The following is an 18,199-nucleotide window of genomic DNA, read 5'->3' as shown; positions in this document are numbered from 1 at the left end:
GTAGCCAATATAGTTCCAAATATAATATGTTTCTTATACAGTGCCGTAATTACATATATGCAAAACAACAATTGACTACAAAATTGTTTTTACTTCCCTTTCGCGGCTATCTATCGATCTGTCCGACAGAGTAACTGCCCTTTATCAAAGGGAAGCTACTCTTACCCTAGTCTATGAGACGCCACAGTCGGCCTGTCCTGTCAAAACATCACGAAATGCGGTCAGATGTACACACAGCGACAAAACGAAACAAGGTAACAATTCGAACATATATTGGTCAAATCCAACTGTTTTAATTTGTGGAAAAGGTTCCAAGCTGCAGAGGTCAACAAGCACAGCTATGAAAAATGATCCTGCTTGGCTGGTGTTATATTTCCAAACTTGCCAAAACTTGTAAAATGCCTTAGATACGTCACAGTTAGACACTGACTTTCAGTATATTAGACAATAACTTTGATAATGATAGCAAACATCCCAGTAGTTTCTCCGGATTCCCGATAGTTAATTTTCACACGATCGCCGAATGACAAAGGCGACGCCATGTTTGTTTGTAAACACTGAAGGTAGTTCCTATTTGACCTTTGATATTTGCATCTCTATCCGTATATGATCCAAACGGATATCGATCGTTTTTATCCGTTGGCTTTATCGTACCCATACTATGATAAATGTATATACATAGTTCCAACTATATCATGAGCATATGTTCATGTATCACTATCAAACACTGTTAACATCAAACCATTAACACCGACTTAATACAAATCCTACAGTCATTGTGTACCCCACCCTTCACCCAAGCTATGCATTTAGTGACTTAAGTCATTGACAAAGTTCGTCAACCGGCCACCCACGCGATGGAATGAACACGATACACGCAAGTGTTGCATGTTATGCAGTTCATTTACGATACATAAAATCTATGTGGTTGTGGTTAAAGCCTTGTGGTTAAAGCGTTCGCTCGTCACGCCGAAGACCCGGGTTCGATTCCGGACATGAGTACAATGTGTGAAGCCTGATTTTATTGGAACTAAAAATGAAGGTTTTGACTACGAATTACGTCTGCTGAGTACAAGCGCAGAGATTCAGCTGCTTACAAATAAAGATAAACCACCCGTCCAAAACCCTGTTTTGCATAAAAATAAAAATAAATAGGAAAAACATAGTTAAAATGTTGATGTCCACCGTGGATTAGTGCTTATAATGACAGACTTTTACTTTCAGAGCAAAGATGTCATGTAAATTGGCAGCAGTTCGGTTTATGTTAATTATGTAAGCCTAAGGGCTCGTTTAGTCCACTGTCTTTTGATCGAACCTTTTCACTTTGGCTCACGTTTCTTGACGACCTGCTTGCAAAGCGTCCATCGTCGACGGCGTAAACTTTTATTCCTCAGACACCACAGGACTAATGCAGCTGAAACTTCACATGGTTGTTTCCAGCACTGGAATATCTTCATGAGATTTGAATCTGATTTTCAATATTGGCCATACTGGCAGCCATATTGATAAAAATATTTATTTACTCATACTGTTTCAGATACGTTCAGTCGCCTCTTACGACAAGCATAGTCGTCGTTTACGGCAAGCATGGGTTACTGAAGACCTATTCTACCCCGGATCTTCACGGGTTTCTGGTTAAGTTAATATAGGTTCGGTCAACATGATCTCATTAGACCCGTGAAGATCCGGGGTAGAATAGGTCTTCAACAACCCATCATTGCCGTAAAAGGCGACTATGCTTGTCGTAAGAGGCGTGGTCAGGCTCGCTGACTTGGTCAGTGCATGCCATCGTATCCCAATTGGGTGAATCGATGCTCATGATATCAGGGCGGTCGGGTAGCCTAGTGGTTAAAGCGTTCGCTCGTCACGCCGAAGACCCGGGTTCGATTCCCGACATGAGTACAATGTGTGAAGCCCATTTCTGGTATCCCCCGCCGTGATATTGCTGGAATATTGCTAAAAGCGGCGTAAAACCATACTCACTCACTCATGATATCAATCACTTGAATCTCTGGTCCAGACTACATTATTTACAGACCATCGCCATAAAACTTGAGTGCGGCGTTAAACAACAAACAAACCAAAAAATCACATGCCGCAGCAGCCACATCTAAAATCCTATTTATGCCCTTTCCTCGGGCATTTGTTGTTCAAAATGATCTTAGGTACATGCGAACTTAGTACTGGCGTTCAACACATATGTTCCGGGGGGGGGTTTCAATGAAAATTTATAAATGTGTCACAATGGTTGGCATATATCAATGTATGATGACAGATATATCTCTGTTGAATGACAAAATATTTTTTATCGCCATTTAGAAGAAATGACTATGTCTCTGTTGACTGTTGTGCACGGCCGGACATGTCCTCCAAGGCGCCGCAATTCGCTGTGCAGAGTTGTGACCCTTGGACGTTCCAGAAACGTGGATCGTTTGTTCTAAGCCCAGATTTTCTCTGACTGTATGTATAGGTTTAGCAACACCATACTCATTATTGTGGGTTTCACCAAAGTTATTAATCAATGAAGCAAGCAATCAAGCATCGGCTGCTGCGATGTAATTAAAGAATTGATAATGTCATAAAATGAGAGAAACACAAAGTTGTATAAGTCATATCCTTTTAATCAATAAAAGGTGTCATGAATAGAATATTCAAAATTGTTCATAAATACCAACTTTATCTCATTGAGTGAATGAAATGTTTAACCTTTCTCTTTATGTGAGGTGAAACGGGGTTTAACTTCGCGCGTGTTAGAGACAATATAATCAAAGAAATCCTATCTAATGTACTAATTTCATTTCTTGGCTTTGTAGGCAGATGCAATGGTTGACAAGCCGTAGTACAAAATGACCACGAAGGATTGGAATAAGTTAAATACATGTGCATCTAGTTTCTAATTTACACTCTGGTAATGAAAGCAACCTGTATTTTTGGTTAAATCCAACTTGTTACCGTGGAAACATAGGGTATCAGTTCAGCATGTATTTGATACCCATGCAAAGTTTAAAACAAATATTAAACGGTTTCCGAGTTATGCTCCGGAAACGAATGCTACACGTATATGAGTCTAAATCCCGTTTGCTGCCATTGAAACACAAGTTGATTTTTAAAAATACGAAAACAGCAAAAGGCCGTGACGGACGAACGGACATCACCAATACCTATATCCCCCTCGGGATAATTAAACTCCCGAAATCGTTAAAACATGTTCAGTTCCCGTATTCGAACTTATGAGCGCATCAATCAGTGAGTCCAAACTTGATGAACAAGTACAACACTTTGAAGCATGTGTTATCTCCCTTGAGTTTCTCATGTCGAAATGCGGGTATTTCCTAAATAATGATGAAATGTGGGTGGATGTATGTTCAGTGACAAAATGGCTTCGCGTTATGGCATATTGATGATCTGATATCGTTCATTATCACTGATTTACCCACCCGGGCGAGAAATAAAAAAGACATGAGAGACGGCTTCATCTGTTTCATATTTAGATCTATGTATGAAGATCAGGGGTGACAAAAGTCTCTCCACAAGACTGTATGACAAGAGGGATGACTTCAACTTTCCAATAATCAACCGTCCCTTTAAGTCGACCAATATACCTGCAGCTCAACCCCTCGGTGTCAACATTTCACAACTTTTGAGGTACAATCGAGCATGCTCTTTCTACCAATATTTCAAATTGCGTCGTACAATTCTTGTTCGGAAGTTATTTGATCAGGGTTACGACATTCAAGGCCTCAATAAAGCTTTCAAGACGTTTTATAGTAGACATGTTGGCGCCAATTTCAAATTTGACGCATCGCCGCAAACCTTGAAGGCAATCATATAGGAAATGTAATAAATGACGAATTGAAGCAGAGCCTTGTTCAAAGGGATATTAGTGGGTAAACAAAAATATGTCATGACTGAAAACCTCTTCAATATGGCGAATAACAATGACGTGGCCAGCCGAAATGCATTGTTGGTAAATTAGCCAAAGCACTGTGGGTAGGATTGTTTGATCAAATAAATGTGTAATGCAAATTATTTCCTAAGACTTACATATATACTTATGTTATGCAAAAGGAATAACATAATACAAAAGGAACACATGTTAGGAATTACAGAACCGGACACAAAGTAGTTTCTCCGTACCTGTGGACTAGGGTAAGGTAGCATCAAAGAGTAGGTAAATGAAAATATATACAAACGATCGAGACGTGCTTTAACTGATATATAAAAAAGAAGCATAGTACAGACAAGTTATACAAATGTTTAAAGTGGAAATTGCATATTAATTATGGTAGGAATTGTTGTAGTTGCATAACCTGACATACAAACCTATGTATATTGTACCATGTTCCCTTTTTTCAGGTGAACACTTGACTTGCCATCGCATGTGTTTGTGAAGGGTGCCATAGGACACTTTCGCCTTTTAGCGAACACATGGTATCATCACTTTTTGAAATTGATTCATAAACACATGTTCATGATACAGACGGAATCGTACAATCAACTTTGAATATAGCCTTATTTAAGTCAATGGATACAAATCATGGTGTGTTTGTTACACTTGGTCTCCGTTATCAATAAATCTCACCAAGCAGTGACATTGAATTAAATCAATGCTGCGCCAATCTGAATATCTGAAATATGTTTCCCTCATTCGGAAACGACTCGTACCTCTGTGAATAGTTTCCAACTTCTGTCTAATAAAGGGGGCTACTGTCTATCTACTTCCACAACATCACATTGTGCTTGATTCGCTTTCCTTTTTTATTCGTTGAGGCGTATTGGACCTTGCAGGAACACTTCTCCTCTCTGCCGATCGTAGTTTTATCAATGCAGGCTGTTGGTCAGGAGTCTTGCAATATCGGTCCACAAGATATCTTTTTCTTATCTTCGCTAAAATGTCCCCCAAAATGGTTTCTGCAGAATAATAATTAGCACAACAGTTTTTAACCACTTAAGTCTAACTTTCAAACTCCATTTATGAATAAACCGTTTGCATCAAATACGTTTTTAATACATTCTTAAGAATATAATTCAATTCACATTTGACACAGTCAATGTTAGAATTTAACAAGTTATATTTTGTTAAATGCTTGACAACTTTAGTTAAGATGAGGAATGTTACATTCAAAGGTAGCGAATAGAAAGTGAATATATGTCTGATCACTAATTGTAATACTTATATATTTACCCATAGGTTCTCCTAGTCTACCCTTGCGGAGTTCCCTTAGAAATGCCAATTCAAGAAGCTTCTCCGGGTTCTGGGTCAGTTGTTCCTTCTCAGGATCCGAGAAACAGAGGAAGATCTTCAGTCTAGACCTATCCTTGCTTGTCAAATCTTTAGTTGTAATGTTGGCCAGAAATGACTGAAATTCAGGTGGGATGGATATCTGTTGTGGAGCTAGAAAAAGGCAAAGTAATGTTCCGAACATTTAATGAATACTTCGAAATTAAGCAAGTTATCATCAGCCAATCAATAAATACTTCAATCAATACTTCCTTTGATAGGAATTTCTGGGTTTGATCAAAACGCCACAAGTGGCTGTTACGAGTTATGTCCCTTCAATGACAATCAGACTCCACCTCTCATATCACTTTCATTTGCTTTAATTGGAATATACATAGACTCGTTAGTCCAGCCAAACTGTAACTCCATAATTCTGGCCTAGTGCGGAAAGGGTGGGAATGTGCAAAGTAAGGTGTTTACCTGGGTACATTCTATGTGCCACCTGCAGACCTATCATACTACTGATTTCCAACACATGTGTCTCCTCTTGCTGTTGTTTGATGGCGTGGTTCCTTGTTTGTTCCTGAACTGCCAAGATGTCATGCAGGAAAGTTGACGATGCTCCAGCTATGTTAGTGGATGCTCTCAGATTGGCATTAATTTCCGCCTGTTCTTCCACTTGTTCTGACAGTATCACAATAATGTCCTGCATTCTCCGCAATCTCTCCTCGTGTAACGAGTCTTCAATTACAGTCTTTGTATCCAGCAGTTTGTTTAACAAGTCTGTATCACAGCGTTGCTTCGCTTGAGACAATAGATGTCTAAATAGACTGGATGCACTGGATACCTTTAGTGACCCAACTATGCCATTGGCACTAGTCTTGTGGTCCTTTGGCATCATTGTTTTCAGTACATCCATCATTCTATAAAATAGGTTTTTGTACAATTCGTACTTTTGGTGTAATTGATGAGTGTCCATGTCACACTTGTCACCTCGTAGAACCTGCTCTACTGTGTTCTCGCCTTCCTTACTATCCACCTCCTCTTGAAGATCTACCAGTCGCCCATCCCTTTCTTCTAGTTGCCTCTGGAGGCACTGCTCTCGCTCAAGAAGGTGTTTCAATTGGTCGAACATTGGTTTGTGATCCTTTTCCTGAGTTGGGGAAATTTCTGCAAGAGTTGCAGTATAAGGTAGTTGTAATCAATTATAAACATTACATAATATGGTCCAATGACATTTTCTCTTTATATGTGTATTTATCAGAACAAATACACGGAAGGAACACAGATTTACAGATTTAATTACTGTATATTTCACCTTTCTGCCCAGGTCAGACTACAAAATAAATACAATGTAACATTGTGTATCAATGTTAAGATCATTGATATTTCAACAAAAATATGAGTACATAAAAAATAACAATTTACATACCTGACAGGGATAACTCGGCGTCCTGTATTTCTACACGGACAGATAAATGAACCAGTGATATCTCCTGAGAACTGTAGATGGCGATGAAGCTGCTGACATCTGTTTCACGTACCATGAATGTGAACAAGAGACTGTCTGCTGGCTCGATACCCTTGACGAAAACAAACATTGGCGGTATGCACAAAAGGTTTGCAACCTCTGCTCGTAGATGTTCTAGTTGTGAATGTGTTAGCTGATCGATGCCACCTTCAATGTGATGTTTCACATATTTGTATCCATTTTCTGCAATAATATACATGATGACTTAGTTATTGATTACAATGAACATTCAACAAACCAGTACTAATTCCAAATGTTTTCACGGTATATAACATCTTTTTATTAAATAGTTTATGCCGTTGTCTAAATTTAATAAAATCGAAAATATACATATACAAGTATTATATTTATGGACTCGTCTCCATTTCATGTCCGGTAAACGCATGGTAAGGAACGCTTCCTGTTCAATAAGGTAAGGGCAGGCAACTCTATCATTTCACGGTGCTGAGGCCACCAACTGTGACTGTATTCTGACCACCCAAAATGCAAGCTCTAAAAAACTCTAAGCTATAACAATGTAGGTTGAACAGCACCAAATGATTACGATTACATCCAAACTTTATACCACAAACTTAAAATAAACTTTTATAACCACCACAATAGGTGGCCAAGTCATTATGAACATCGACCTTTTTGTAATAGTGATTTAAATTTGGAGGCCTGAGTGACTAATGAAGTTTAGAAAGATAAACTATGCCAAAATTCACGGATTTCAGTTCAAAACACTTAGGTGTTATTCAACACCAAGGGCTCAATTCAAAAAACGAAATCCACGAATGTCTTGCTACAAGAGGGTAAGATTCTGTTAGATAGTACTCAAATTTGATTTTGTTGTTTCAAATTAACAAACGCTCTTTCGACCCACATATAATGTAAGGAGTTTGGAAGACAATTTCGCTTATGTATTGAAATATGAGTGTTTTCAGAACTGTTGCTGAGTGAAAGGGAAAAAGTTTATGATGTTATACATTGTCATAAAATGTGAGACACGGGTGATTTTAATACTTCGGTACTACAACGTCATAGGTAAACTAATAGCTGTCTCGGCGACTGTTAAAAATATACAATACTTTCAACTAAACAAAGTATCCTCTTTGGCAAAAACATAAACTCACCTGGTTGTTCACTTGGTGTGAAGAAATGAATTGGTTGGTGTTGACTTTCCAAACAAAACTGGCGAACTTTGGAATTCAGGTCAAACCTGTCAATCCTCCTCACCAATGCCTGTAGGAAGTTTAGATTATATGCATTGATACAACCTCTGTTCATCAACTGCCTGAATAGTTTCATTGGAGTGTCAATCTTCTCTATCGCAGAATGATGAAAGCCTGGTTCACCTGGTATGGTAATACAGAAAACAAATCAAATATTATTCTGCGCGAGCACGTTTGCACAGTCTTTTATGTTTCGATATACAAACAGCATTACAAGATACCATTTACATATGTACCCATGAATATATCTCGCATACCTATACATTGCCAATTAACGTCTTAGATGTTATACCTAATTTTGGACTAAAACCTGGAAAATAAAAATTGGAAAACGTTCTCTATTATTGCACATCAATTATTATTTTATTTCAGGGTGTTTTAGTCATTCTAATGTGTGCTGAAAGGGTGCTAACATTAATGTCAGATCCATCATCGTCGGGGTTCTAAAGCAAGGGCACTATGAATTAGACATTTCACTTAGATGTCTAAAATCTGTAGTCATTCCTCGATATTATGTTAACATGCAGATCTGAAAGTCGATATCATTTAAAAGTTTAAGGAGACGTATCATTAATATTGTAAGTCCAAAGTCACCAACATACTTCTTCAGTAGCGCAAGGTAGACAACTTCAGTCATACATGTTACCTTGACTTCTTCCGCAGGATAACGGGGACATATTCAGTTATCAATGTTGTATTGAACTCTTCGGCTACACAACGTTGACAAATTCAGTTATCCATGTTACATTAACTTCTTCAGCATCACAAGTGGACAAACTCGGTCAGCCATGTTACTTTGACTTCTTCTGCATCACAAGTGGACAAATTCAGTTATCCATGTTACATTGACTTCTTCAGCATCACAAGTGGACAAACTCGGTCAGCCATGTTACTTTGACTTCTTCTGCATCACAAGTGGACAAATTCAGTTATCCATGTTACATTGACTTCTTCTGCATCACAAGTGGACAAACTTGGTCAGCCATGTTACTTTGACTTCTTCTGCATCACAAGTGGACAAATTCAGTTATCCATGTTACTTTCACTTCTTCAGCATCACAAGTGGACAAACTCGGTCAGCCATGTTACTTTGACTTCTTCTGCATCACAAGTGGACAAATTCAGTCGATATCATTTAAAAGTTTAAGGAGACGTATCATTAATATTGTAAGTCCAAAGTCACCAACATACTTCTTCAGTAGCACAAGGTAGACAACTTCAGTCATACATGTTACCTTGACTTCTTCCGCAGGATAACGGGGACATATTCAGTTATCAATGTTGTATTGAACTCTTCGGCTACACAACGTTGACAAATTCAGTTATCCATGTTACATTAACTTCTTCAGCATCACAAGTGGACAAACTCGGTCAGCCATGTTACTTTGACTTCTTCTGCATCACAAGTGAACAAATTCAGTTATCCATGTTACATTGACTTCTTCTGCATCACAAGTGAACAAACTCGGTCAGCCATGTTACTTTGACTTCTTCTGCATCACAAGTGAACAAATTCAGTTATCCATGTTACATTGACTTCTTCAGCATCACAAGTGGACAAACTCGATCAGCCATGTTACTTTGACTTCTTCTGCATCACAAGTGGACAAATTCAGTTATCAATGTTACATTGACTTCTCCTGCATCACAAGTGGACAAACTTGGTCAGCCATGTTACTTTGACTTCTTCTGCATCACAAGTGGACAAATTCAGTTATCCATGTTACTTTCACTTCTTCAGCATCACAAGTGGACAAACTCGGTCAGCCATGTTACTTTGACTTCTTCTGCATCACAAGTGGACAAACTCGATCAGCCATGTTACTTTGACTTCTTCTGCATCACAAGTGGACAAATTCAGTTATCAATGTTACATTGACTTCTCCTGCATCACAAGTGGACAAACTTGGTCAGCCATGTTACTTTGACTTCTTCTGCATCACAAGTGGACAAATTCAGTTATCCATGTTACTTTCACTTCTTCAGCATCACAAGTGGACAAACTCGGTCAGCCATGTTACTTTGACTTCTTCTGCATCACAAGTGGACAAACTCGGTCAGCCATGTTACTTTGACTTCTTCTGCATCACAAGTGGACAAATTCAGTCAGCCATGTGACATTGACTTCTTCAGTAGGATAATGTAGAAAAGCATGGATTGCAGCATAATATATACAAGCTCAGTCGTGTATCTCATTTGGACAACAAGCGAAATACTATGACAAACTGATGTTCTTCTATCAATTGCCAATAATGAGCATAAATGCATTTCCAAAATATCTTAACACTTTTCACGTTTTCACTTGAAGTGTATGAGAGTAACGAGTATCTTCATGAATTATCTTCAGTATGTTTAGTTGAAAAAAAAGATATTCTTCCTGTGATTCACATTCTCTCTAGTGGAAATTTAGTTTTGGGAAACACTTTTTCTGTTCCCCTTGGAAATGTGTAGCCTTTTATATAACCATCAAAACAAAATAGCAAAACAAATCCAGTTCAAGCTCTGTGATCCTCCAACTGTATCCCTCGAAGACTTTTAAGATGCTCCCTTCCAATCATATTCTCTTGCAATGTTAACAGTTAGATTGTTCATCCATGTTGATAAACTACATCCATTAATACATGTTGTTATCGAAGCGGGTTAGCACTGATGTCAATTTTAGGGGCACTACTTCTGTAAGTTTCTTTTTGTATGATATTCTTATACCAACTTACTATAAGTAATACCAATAGCATGTAGTCATAACAATATATATATATATATATATATATATATATATATATATATATATATATATATATACTATGTAACATGTTGTTTGACTCCATTTAGATTCATGCTGAATTACCCTTAAAAAAAATCAGAGGCTAAAAAGCAGGTCAAGATATTTACAACTATTTAGTTTTTGTTATTATCCGTGTAGGGAGGGAGATGCTCGAACTACACATTTTCAGTGGGTATTACTGTTTTATTTCCTCGGTAGAAATTACTAGTTGTGATTGGTTCAATATGCCGAAATAGAGGTCACGTGGAGCTATTGTCACCACATTCATACTGTTCTCACATTATACCACTATGGCGTCAAAACGTCCAAGTACAAAGGGCGAGTACATTGGTAAGCGTGAACAAAATATACCATCGGTTTAAAATGCAAATTCTTTTGAATTTGTTTTTATGTGTTAACCAGTATCTCATCACCAATACAATTTCCGTCTCATATAAATTTGAACACTAAGTCAAAGTACGTCATTTCGTTGATATATTGCATACAACAAAAGATACGATTCGCCAAAAATGGTAGACTCGAAATTGTTACATACGAAAATGAGTAAACGAAACATTCTCATGGAAACCTCTTTATACTTGTACGTATAAGAGTATAAGAGTATAATAGTATAATTTATATTAGGATGTCACTTTACCGAACATGATATCCTTCATCGACTCCAAATCTTCGTTTCCCATTTGTTTGGAGATGTCAAACAAAAAATTCTTCAGAGCCCAATTATTGGAGACCTCACTGTTCGATAGAATGCGCCTGTCGCTCGACGGTGGTGCAGCAACAGTACCTGATCCTGTAACAAAGTATGTATTTTAGTTGATTTATACATTTGACTTATCTTACACCAACTTCTATTGAGCCAGTTTTGTAATATGTAGATATCATATTTTCAGAAAACCCAAAAATTATTAATATTCTCACTTATAACATTGTTGTACAGTATAAACGTAGATAACAATTACACATAAAATCCGCTAAACAGACACTTTAAATTGTTATGTGAAGTGAAATTGTGTTTAAATGTCACGTTCAAGATTATTACACTCAATAACGACATGCATGCACGTGTGGTATGTATGTGTTTGATTGCGTGGGTCGATGTTCATGATGTCAATCACTGGATTGTCTGGTCCAGACTCGATTATTCACAGACCGCCGTCATATAGTGGAATATCACTGAGTGCGGCGTTAAAAAACAAACCAACAGAACCAAGCCCAACCACCAGATCTTTTAGGTCGCCCATTACGACCAACATATATTGCTATGGACCAATTTTTACCCGGAATCCCCAGGGGATAGAAGGAAATCCAGAATCAACAATCAAAGGATCCTAGCACGCCTAAGGGGTGCAACTCCGCACAACTTTCGCAGCTTTAGGCAACTAAGCAACGTCAAGGGCTTTTAAATATAATCTAGCTTACTGTTAGTAACTGCATCCATGGCTTGATCCGTCCTCCTTGTGGTTTGCTGGTTGGGATGCTTCAGCGCCTCAAGGATTTTAAGGGCTAAAGGGTGGAGTTCATCACCCTTCTCCATGACAACTTGAACAAGTTCTTTCATCTTGTCCTTGTCTTCAGTACCGGTGATTCGCATGACGTCATCTGTCGAGATGATCTGTTTGTCAGCCAGTTTGTTTACCAACTGGTCACATTCGACACTTTCCCCCAAGTTATCCATGATTTCTTGTATGATTTGTTGCCGACTTTCGTGTGTCATGTTTTCAAAGACAAATATAATGACTCACATCAAAGGGAGACGTGAGGACATTAGCGGTTCTGAAAAGATAAAAATATGACATATACATAATATAACATTGATTAGAATTGTTAAATTAGTTAACCCGGAAGGTTAGTGTTGCACATGGTATATGGAGTAGTATACATGTTATATAGTGAAGTAAACATCTTATATAGTTAGTATACATTTTATATACTTTGCTATGCATGTGCTTTGGTGTAGTGTACATATTATATTTTGTAGCATACATGTTGTATGCTGTCGTATATATGTCATATGATATAAAATAACTACTCGCTCACAAAATGATGACGTCATATATTGGACGACGTTATTTTTGAGAGGGGAGTGTCTAGTAAGTTGTTACCTATAGATGTAGCTTGGGTTCGCAGATAAACGCAATGGCCTAACGATCGCATCCAAAATTGGTAGAGATATGACAATCGGTATTAAGAGAAAAGGCACAGATAATCGACGTCAGGAATATGAGAATAAGCAGAAAATACCAAACCTATCCCACCTGTTCATAAAATGGACTTGTCCGACATTTCCGGAGTCGGGTTCTTTTCAGGGAGTCATCATTATTGAAATTAAGGAAACTATTTTTAAAGCTTGCACATTTTATCATCATCCTTAAAGAGGCTGTGCATAATGTTGATATCTCATATAAGAAATAAACGACTCGTGATCGTTGTTTATCGTACAATAAAACACTGCAGGGAAAATAAACCAATAAATCAACATTTCTTAAATATACACGTGTATGCATATGTATGTTATATGGCGTACTTCCACATGTTATTTCGTACAGGTGACATGTTATTTAGTACAGTGTATATATTGTACATATTACTATGCATGTGATAGAGTTATTGTTTGTTGGTTGGTTTGTTTATCGCCGCACTCAGCAATACTCCAGCTATATGACGGCTGTCTGTGAATAATCGAGTCTGGACCAGACAATCCAGTGATTGGTATCATGAGCATAGATCCACGCAGTTGGGATCGATGACATGCATCAACCAAGTCAGCGAGCCTGACCACCCGATCCCGCTAGTCGCTATTACGACAAGCTTGGGTTTCTGAAGACCTATTCTAACCCGGATCTTCGCTGGTCTGTGATATGATGTAGAATACATGCTATACAATGGAGCATGCATGTTATATTGTAACAATGCATGTCATATAATGTAGAATACATGTTATACATTTGAGAATACATGTTATATAGTTACGATGCATGTGATATGATGTTGAATGCATGCTATACAATGGAGCATGCATGTTATATAGTGTAGTATTCATGTTAAATGGTTTACTATACATGTTCTTTACCTTGTATACACTGTAGCATGCTGTATAGTGTAGTATATGTCATATGTATGGTGTGCTATATATGCTACATGGTGGTGTTTATATGCATGCGCTGTCCACTGTATTATACATGTTGTGAAGTGTAGCATGCATGCTATGTGATATGGTGTAGGAAGCATGTTATATAGTGTAGTATGCATGTTATACAGTGTACTATACATGCTATATAGTGTAGTATGCATGTTATATAGTGCACAATACGTGTTATATAGTGTAGTATTCATGCTATTTAGTGTAGTATGCATGTTATACAGTGTACTTTGCGTGTTATATTGTATAGCATTCCTGTTATATATGTGTAGTATGCATGTTATACAAAGTACTATACATGCTATATAGTGTAGTACACATGTCATACAGTGTACCATACGTGTTATACAGTACAGCATTCGTGTTACATATGTGTAGTATGCATGTTAAACAGTGTACTATATGTGTTATATAGTATAGTATTCATGTTATATAGTCTGCTATACGTGTTATATAGTGTATTATTCATGCTGTATATTGTAGTACACATGTTATACAGTGTACCATTCGTGTTTTATAGTAGGATATTCATGTCATATAGTGTAGTATGCTTATTATACAGTGTACTTTGCGTGTTATATAGTGTAGTATACATGTTATATAGTGCACTACACATGTTATATAGTGTTCATGTTATATAGTGTACTATACGTGTGTATAAGGTAGTATTCATGCTGTATATTGTAGTACACGTGTTATAAAGTGTACCATTCGTGTTAGATAGTTTAGTATTCATGTTATATAGTGTAGTATGCATGTTATACAGTGTACTATACGTGCTATATAGTGTAGTATTCATGCTATGTAGTGCAGTATGCGTGTTATACAGTGTACTTTGCGTGTTATATAGTGTAGTATTCATGTTATATAGTGTAGTATTCATGTTATATAGTCTAGTATGCATGTTATACAGTGTACTATACGTGTTTTATAGTGTAGCGTTCGTGACATATAGTGTAGTAATCTTGTTATATACCATTCGTCTTATATAGTGTAGTATGCATGTTATACAGTGTAGTATGCATGCTATATAGTGTAGTATTCATTCTATATAGTGTAGTGTTCATGTTATATAGTGTAGTATGCATGCTATACAGTGTACTTTTCGTGTTATATAGTGTAGTACACATGTTATATCGTGTAGTATATACCGGAGGTGTCAGACAAACAATGTACAAACACTTGTTTATGCAAAAGAATATTCGTAAATTTAAAAAAACGGTTATAATAATTGCAAGGTTTCCTTTTCAATATAGTGTTCCTACACTCTTTAAATTCGGAGTGGGATCGGCCAGATGGACACATGTGTGTATTCTGCTGACGTGTTTAGCGCAACATCGATACCCTTTTAAAATATGTTGTTACTGATACTTGGCTGATGACCTATTTGCGAACATGTCGAAACAACACCTGTGATGATCGATTGTGTCACTATGAGTATCATCAAGAATTTGAAACACAGAAATGGGATCGACAAAAATGAACTTATTTTAACTGGCTGTTGTGCCACGTGTTGTGTAATAAATATGGGGACATTCATATCTGGTTTGTAATAAACAATAAACTACCAAATATAGATTTTCATAAAGAATCAACTTAAAAAGGATATCATCTGAGAGCAAATTTAAAACATACTTCACTGCTACAGCAATGCTTATCTGTTTTGCCTGCTGTGGTTACCTATTTCAGTGTATCGAACAACGCCTGACAATAGGCATGCGCAGACGCAGCATACGTGTTAAGCTACTGTTGTCCCTGTTTCGTCATGTTTTTCAATTTTGTGAACATATTTATTCTAAATACAAATATTTCACAACAGGACATATTTCAAAGACGTTACGAGTTGTTTATTTGTATCATAAATAATGTGGAATTTGAACGGTACACTCCTACCAAGGTCATCGAGATAGGTTTCGGTCATGATGACATGGTGGAACACGAAATCCTTTCGCGCCACGCATAAACAGTTTATGTAGCTGCAACAATTATTCCAAATGAAAACGACATATGTCCGCTTGCTGACATAGTCATATCGAATTTATTGTCGTTAAATCAGGCAAATACCCATACAATGACCTACTTCCTTAATGTCTTCCGAAGTTTAACCCATCTGGTATCATATACTGACTATAATACGTACCTAAATTGGATTTTACATTAATAGTAGAATATAACAACAACTTACCTTACGGAAACAGAATGTAGGTCCATAAAGATTTGCCTAAAGAAAGAAGAAGGAGTGTTGATGGGGGAGAGAGTAGACAAGGCGCAGTCAGCGCGCCAGGATGAGATCACAAGCTGCATGTGACGTCACCGTAGTTCCGAGAACCCGGTTCATTATCGTTATCCGGAATAGTATGTGACGGTCTATAGCCATGCGCATGGGTGTATTTCTTTATCATTAACATAGAAGCTTCTGTTGGTGTGTGGTCACAGTAGCGGAGTGGTGTGTTGTGTTGAGATGTACCTACAGTGGATCGAGAGTATTAGTCACTAAAGAAGTCAATAAGGACTCTATGTATAGTTACACAACAATGTGGCAATCCCACGTAATTGATATTGGGGTTTCCAGCAACTTTTCAATTTCCGACGTAAATCCCTTTATCATAAATAATGAATGACAAAATGCGTATTTTTAAATTTTAAAAGAAATTTTACTTATTGTCATAGTCTTTCGCCCTCCGAATTTGTTCTTATTTGATAACAATAGGATGACATCAGTAAGATATGCTTTTCTCTTTAAACCTCAGGCTGGTCTAAAACATACACTGTAATAAAATTACTGGTATGTGATGTGTCCCTTATTTTTTTTCTGTAAGAGATAATGCGTATTTTCAAATTCAAATTGTTTTAACAATAGGATGACATAAGTCAATACAGAAGATTATCAATAACATATGCTTTTATATTTTCATTTCAGACTGGTATAAATCAGGCCCTATCATTAAAATGTATTGACATGTGTTGTGTACTTACCAACCATCTGTCTGTTTAAAACAAGTTCATCAATATGTAGATGAGCATGACTAATAATAATGATAACAGTAATCATACCATGATTTGTATACGACAATATACTCCTTGAATCGGCCGTCAAACAGGCAAAACAAAATATACCTCTGGAATGTGAAATGCCATAACAACAAGACCGCCTCCGTGGTCTAGTGGTAGAGCGTCCGCCCGGACAGCGGAAGGTCCGGGGTTCGATTCCCGACCGCGTCATACCAAAAGACGTTAAAAGATGGTACTTGTTGTTACCCTGTCTGGCGCTCGGCATTAAGGGGCTAAAACAAGGACTGGTCGGCTCGGAGTCAGTATACTGTGTCTGAGTGGGGTATTCATGTTAAACTGCGGCATGGTATCTCAGTGAGCTAGCACTATAGATCGGCATCAGTCCGGACTAGTACACACACACAATACACGTGCATGCACGTCGCTATATAAGTGCAATAATCTTGGACGCGACGTTAAACCCCATTTTACCTTACCTCACCTCACCTCACCTCACCTCACCTCACATAACAACAACGACAACAACTAATTTTCTGTATACATGAACTGTTTACTAATTTTAGAGAGTTAAAAGATTGAACTTGAGATTGGATTGATCAGCTGATTTGTTTTATCCTGTCTACACTATAATGGTGTCTTGATTTTCCGTCATTCTCTATATTCCTCACAAGACAGTAAATCAGAAATATATATCAAGTGAATACATTTGCTTGTGTTGAGTAAACACATGTACAACAGATGCAGTGAAACGTGTTGACATTTAGTATCCATATGCTGCAGATGTAGTTTCCCAACATGTCCATCATGGTAGTGTGTCCTATGACATTATGTTGTATACTTAATGGCAAACCATGTCAGAATAGCAGGGGCATACGAAAAGCACACAGACACACACTGACTTTGTATTTACTGTCATCTTAATAACAATACTCCTGCCATGCGAGGGTGAAATGTAACAAGACAATGAAGTGATCGGTGGACCAGAAAATCAAGTAGCACAATAGCGTATCAACTAATTATGTTGAAAATAAAAATGATTGTTAATTTGGAATTACGTCTGCTTTGTACAAGTCCAGAGAACACGCTGCTCATAAGTAAAGAAAAAGGTTTCACATATATGTTCATTTTGTAACACTGTTGGGGGCAGTTTTAATGTCTTGTCCCAAACATTTCTTTTGGGGTTGACTCAGCATAATTGACAGAAACTCGGGGATTTCAATGTAAGGATAGTGTGAAGTGTATGTAAGGAAGCGCAACAGCCACATTATATTCAGCATACCTACATGGGAGCCAAACT

General features: G+C 37.5%; 1 protein-coding gene across 1 annotated transcript; it reads right to left on the bottom strand.

Annotated features, from left to right (window-relative positions):
- Window positions 1–2,611: 2,611 nt before the first annotated feature.
- Window positions 2,612–16,212, bottom strand: LOC139473731 (uncharacterized). The gene is made up of 8 exons (XM_071256452.1): window positions 16,076–16,212; window positions 12,171–12,524; window positions 11,389–11,541; window positions 7,868–8,089; window positions 6,654–6,935; window positions 5,702–6,391; window positions 5,186–5,395; window positions 2,612–4,911 (listed from the first exon to the last, which is right to left on the bottom strand). Exons 2-8 carry the CDS (start codon window positions 12,463–12,465, stop codon window positions 4,730–4,732), a joined length of 2,034 nt encoding a protein of 677 aa, XP_071112553.1. The 5' UTR covers window positions 12,466–12,524; window positions 16,076–16,212; the 3' UTR covers window positions 2,612–4,729.
- Window positions 16,213–18,199: the final 1,987 nt, after the last annotated feature.

Source organism: Haliotis cracherodii, unplaced genomic scaffold (genome assembly GCF_022045235.1).
Source record: "Haliotis cracherodii isolate W230 unplaced genomic scaffold, xgHalCrac1.p SCAF_3, whole genome shotgun sequence".
Taxonomy (NCBI): domain Eukaryota; kingdom Metazoa; phylum Mollusca; class Gastropoda; order Lepetellida; family Haliotidae; genus Haliotis; species Haliotis cracherodii.
Note: the sequence above shows the minus strand (reverse complement) of the source record. Positions and strands in the feature narration are given on the sequence as shown.

What these genes read in the sequence shown, in the direction of transcription:
- LOC139473731 (XM_071256452.1), bottom strand. Translation starts at nt 12,465, where the DNA reads ATGACACACGAAAGTCGGCAACAAATCATACAAGAAATCATGGATAAC. An exon ending in CATGGATGCAGTTACTAACA is followed by an intron (nt 11,542 to 12,170) that starts GTAAGCTAGATT and finishes ACTTTGTTACAG; the next exon opens with GATCAGGTACTGTTGCTGCA. An exon ending in CGCCGAGTTATCCCTGTCAG is followed by an intron (nt 6,392 to 6,653) that starts GTATGTAAATTG and finishes CAACTCTTGCAG; the next exon opens with AAATTTCCCCAACTCAGGAA.